Below are 783 nucleotides of genomic sequence, written 5' to 3' on the forward strand. Positions count from 1 at the left end.
TTTAATGTATGTGGTAGTGGTTCATTTGTCAACATTATTTTTTGTAAGATGCTAATTCAAAATTATCATATATAGAGGGGAAGTTGTCATTTTCACCATTGTTTGTATTTTTGCTATCATGGAGTCATTCTGGGCCTAGTATTTTATGACTTAATGAATAACGAAATAATAATCAATGTTTAATTGTTTGAGACTCCTTGTCAGCACCACTATCAGAATTATTATATAGCATGGATAAACATAGTATAACAAGCTAGTCTACGACATAATTTAATTTTTTACTCAACAAAAATTAGTAATCTAAAATTCGGTCATAAAATAAATAAAATGTGATTGTTCCGGTCAATAATTAAATTCAGTATTTTTAATTATTTTGTCTTTAATTAAAACTAACGAACGATTTGAGGTCACACATAGTTTGATATAATATATCAATATCAATTTTATATTTTTGAAAAGAATTTCATTATCAAATTAAGACAACAAGGTTTCATTTTGGTTAAAAAGATGGTCAAAGTAAACACCAAAAAACTCCTAAAAATCTAAAATACAACAAGGTTTTTGATTGTTGTGTATATGTGAGAAAGAAAGATGAGAAGAAGATGGTCCTTTTATATGGATTTGTTGCCAATTGCGGTGATTATAGGCAATGAATCAAGTGACATGGGTTTACTCACTTTGTACAAAGCAGCTACCCTTCAAGGGATGAACAATCATGTCTTTGTTGCCTATGCTTATGCTGTTGGTACTTTTGTACTCTTTCCTCTCACTCTTTTCAGCAGG

At 29.4% G+C, this 783-nt stretch overlaps 1 protein-coding gene across 1 annotated transcript in view; it reads left to right on the top strand.

The window, feature by feature from the left end:
* Positions 1–263: 263 nt before the first annotated feature.
* Positions 264–783, top strand: part of LOC101506171 (WAT1-related protein At3g28050-like) — a 5579-nt gene continuing 5059 nt past the window's right edge. The window contains exon 1 of the mRNA XM_073370348.1: positions 264–776. Coding sequence (XP_073226449.1) covers positions 592–776 — 185 coding nt within the window. The 5' untranslated portion in view covers positions 264–591. The remainder of the gene's footprint in view (positions 777–783) is intronic.

This window comes from Cicer arietinum, chromosome 6, assembly GCF_000331145.2.
Source record: "Cicer arietinum cultivar CDC Frontier isolate Library 1 chromosome 6, Cicar.CDCFrontier_v2.0, whole genome shotgun sequence".
NCBI classification, from domain to species: domain Eukaryota; kingdom Viridiplantae; phylum Streptophyta; class Magnoliopsida; order Fabales; family Fabaceae; genus Cicer; species Cicer arietinum.